The sequence below is a fragment of the Zonotrichia leucophrys genome, chromosome 1 (genome assembly GCF_028769735.1).
Source record: "Zonotrichia leucophrys gambelii isolate GWCS_2022_RI chromosome 1, RI_Zleu_2.0, whole genome shotgun sequence".
NCBI lineage: Eukaryota > Metazoa > Chordata > Aves > Passeriformes > Passerellidae > Zonotrichia > Zonotrichia leucophrys.
This window is the reverse complement of record NC_088169.1, coordinates 19,350,893-19,353,701: the sequence shown is the minus strand read 5'-3', so window position 1 is coordinate 19,353,701 and position 2,809 is coordinate 19,350,893. Positions and strand designations below refer to the sequence as shown.

Here is a 2,809-nt window from a genome sequence, read left to right as displayed (position 1 = left end):
CTGCCTGAATGCCCGAGCCCAGGGAGCGCTGAGCACATCTGGAACGCCCAGCGGGGGCAGGCAGCAGCCCAGAGCCAGCTCAGGGCCCCCAGAGCCCCGTGCTCGGCCCCAGCCCCGCTCCCAGCCCTCCTTCCCTCGGGCACGGGCGGACCGGGCCGGGCGGGCGGTGCCAGGCCGGGGCCGCCCCGCTGCTCGGGAGCGGGGCTGGGGGCAGGGCCCGGCGGCGGCATCTGCCACAGCCATTGTCTGCTGGCCCGGCACCAGAGCCTGGCCCGGGGGCGTTGTGGGGTGGTTCCCGCCTTCCACTGCAGCAGGGGTGCAGCGGCATCAGCAATGGGATTTTCTGTCCCTGCATCGGGATGCAAAGGCAGCGGGGGGTTGCGAGGCGCGCCGGAGACAGCTCCCGGAGCTCTGAAGGGACGGGGGTTTCGGCTTTTCCTTCTGAATGCCGACATTTGAGTAACGTTATCAGCGAGATGATATTGCTCAACCAGAGGAGCGTCACGCAGGGACGTGGAGCGCAGCCACAGCCCGGCTCCAGCCAAGCACAGCTCTCCGCCGCCGCGGGAGGCGGCCGGTTCTGCCCTGCCCTGGCCCCGGTCCCGGCCTCTGTCCCGGTCCAAGCCCCCGGCCCGGCCGGGCACGGCCACGCGGCAGCCCCGGGACGGGGACCCGGGAGCCGGGGGTAGTGCCCGCCCTCCCCGGCCCGTCCTGGGGCTGTCTCCCGTGGCCGGGGCAGGGACCGAGGAGACTGGGGCGATGCTCGGCTCCGAGCCGACCTGAAAGCTGTGCTTGTGTCCCTGAGTGTGTCGGTGTGTGCGTATGTGTGTGTATATGTGTGTGTGTGTGTGTAGCTTTGTGTGCGTGTACGCGTGTGCGCGGGGAGCAGGAGGGTTGGGCGAAGAAGGGAGGGGGAGGAAGCAAGGGGGTAAAGAAGAAAAGAGAGAGAGAAAAACGCGGAAAGCGGCAAAATGACATCACCTCATTTGCATAGGCGCGGGGATAAAACCGCCCCGCCAGCGAGCGCCCTTTATACTGGCGTGCGGAGCGGCGGCAGCAGCGAGCGGCGGGGCTGAGCATCACCGCGCGGCGACACCGGTGGGTCCCGCCGCACCCCCAGCACCCCCGGGTCCCTCGGCACAGGCAGCACGGACCCGGCCCCTTGCCGGGGGGGACTGCTGGCAGGGCAGGGCGCGGGGGCTTTTGTCCGGGGGGGTGGAGGGAGGCGAGGAGGAAGGGAGGGGGGCTATTGTCCGCCTGGGGTATTGTCTGAGGGCGCGCCGCTGCAGGGCGGTGGCGTGCGAGGCGCAAGGCGGCTTTGTTGCCGGCACGGGGCTATATTTTTAAATTACTTTTCCTTTAACGAGTTAAAAACGCGGTCAGCGCCGGGCGCGTCCCCCCTTATTGTACTCCGCAGCACGCAGATAGTGGGACCTGCCCCCGGTGGAGACTGGCAGCGAACCGCAACGCTCGGGATGCTGGATTATATAGACGCTTCCCAAAAATTAGTATTATTTTAAAATATGTCGGGGGTGAAGCGTTTAACTCGCAGCGAGCTTGAGCGTGCGGCTCCCGCGGTGGGTGCGGCGGGCGCGGCCCCGCGGGCTCCGGGCAGCGCTGGCCGGGGGTGACGGGCTCTTCCTTCCCCTCCTCCGTGCGCAGAGACACCTGCCAACATGTCCGACAAACCAGACATGGCTGAGATCGAGAAATTTGACAAGTCCAAATTGAAGAAGACAGAGACGCAAGAGAAAAATCCGCTGCCTTCAAAAGAAAGTGAGTGAGGGCAGGCGGCAGGGAGGAGCAGGCGCGCAGGGAGGGAGGCAGGGAAGGAGGCAGACGGGCAGGAGGGAGGGAGGGAAGGATGAGGGGGGGAGGCGGGAGGAGACAAAGAGGGGCGGCAGGCGGGAGCCAGGGTGCGGCGGGTGGAGGGAGGGAGGATACGCCGCTGTGTCTGTGCTAGACAGCAAAAACCTGAACCCACCGCCTAGCAGCGCTTAATTTACGATTATCTACACCCTGTTTTGATATCTGGCTAAAAATATACATTTATTTTAGCAGTTCATAGCAATTGTCATGTGAATGCATATCAGGTTCTTGATTTTCATTTTGTTTTCTCCTTTTCTGTTTTTTTCCCCCCTTTTAGCAATTGAACAGGAGAAGCAAGCGGGTGAATCGTAATGAAATCTGCCCTTCCAAATTATGCACTGTACATTCCACAAGCATTGCCTTCTTATTTTACTTCTTTTAGCTGTTTAACTTTGTAAGATGCAAAGAGGTTGGATAAAGTTTAAAATGACTGTACTGCCCCTTTCACATCAAAAGAATAGAGAGAACTACTGACACTGAATGAAGGCGCTGCCTTTCCCTCTGCCTGTCTGGCTTTGGTCCTGGTGGCATGAAAGAGCTTGCATGTTGATGAAAGAAGAACTTGGGTGGGACTACAGTAAACTAGAGTAACACACGAATAAATGCAAAGCTGTACCAAGGTCCTGCGAGCTGTAAAATGCAGTTAATCGAGTGCCATTTTTTTTTTTTGTTCAAATGATTTTAATTATTGGAATGCACAATTTTTTTAATATGCAAATAAAATGTTTTAAAACCTGGATGGTATTTATGTCCTCTATTTGGAGAACTGTATCAATGGATAAGAAGCATAAGAGCCGGTACTGAGACACAGGATACTATAAAACCTTTGGAGATGCCTCAAACATCAGTCACCATTCTCATTTTTTTCAATATGTGTGCTCACCAATACATAAACTTGTGATCCTCGAAGCTAGTTTTTAGACAGATTTCAGTAAAAAAT

At 58.0% G+C, this 2,809-nt stretch overlaps 1 protein-coding gene across 1 annotated transcript; it reads left to right on the top strand.

The window, feature by feature from the left end:
• Positions 1-977: 977 nt before the first annotated feature.
• On the top strand, positions 978-2,606 carry TMSB4X (thymosin beta 4 X-linked). Its single transcript, XM_064708443.1, has 3 exons — positions 978-1,098; positions 1,663-1,776; positions 2,147-2,606. The coding sequence occupies exons 2-3, from the start codon at positions 1,677-1,679 to the stop codon at positions 2,179-2,181; spliced, it is 135 nt and encodes a 44-aa protein (XP_064564513.1). The 5' UTR covers positions 978-1,098; positions 1,663-1,676; the 3' UTR covers positions 2,182-2,606.
• Positions 2,607-2,809: the final 203 nt, after the last annotated feature.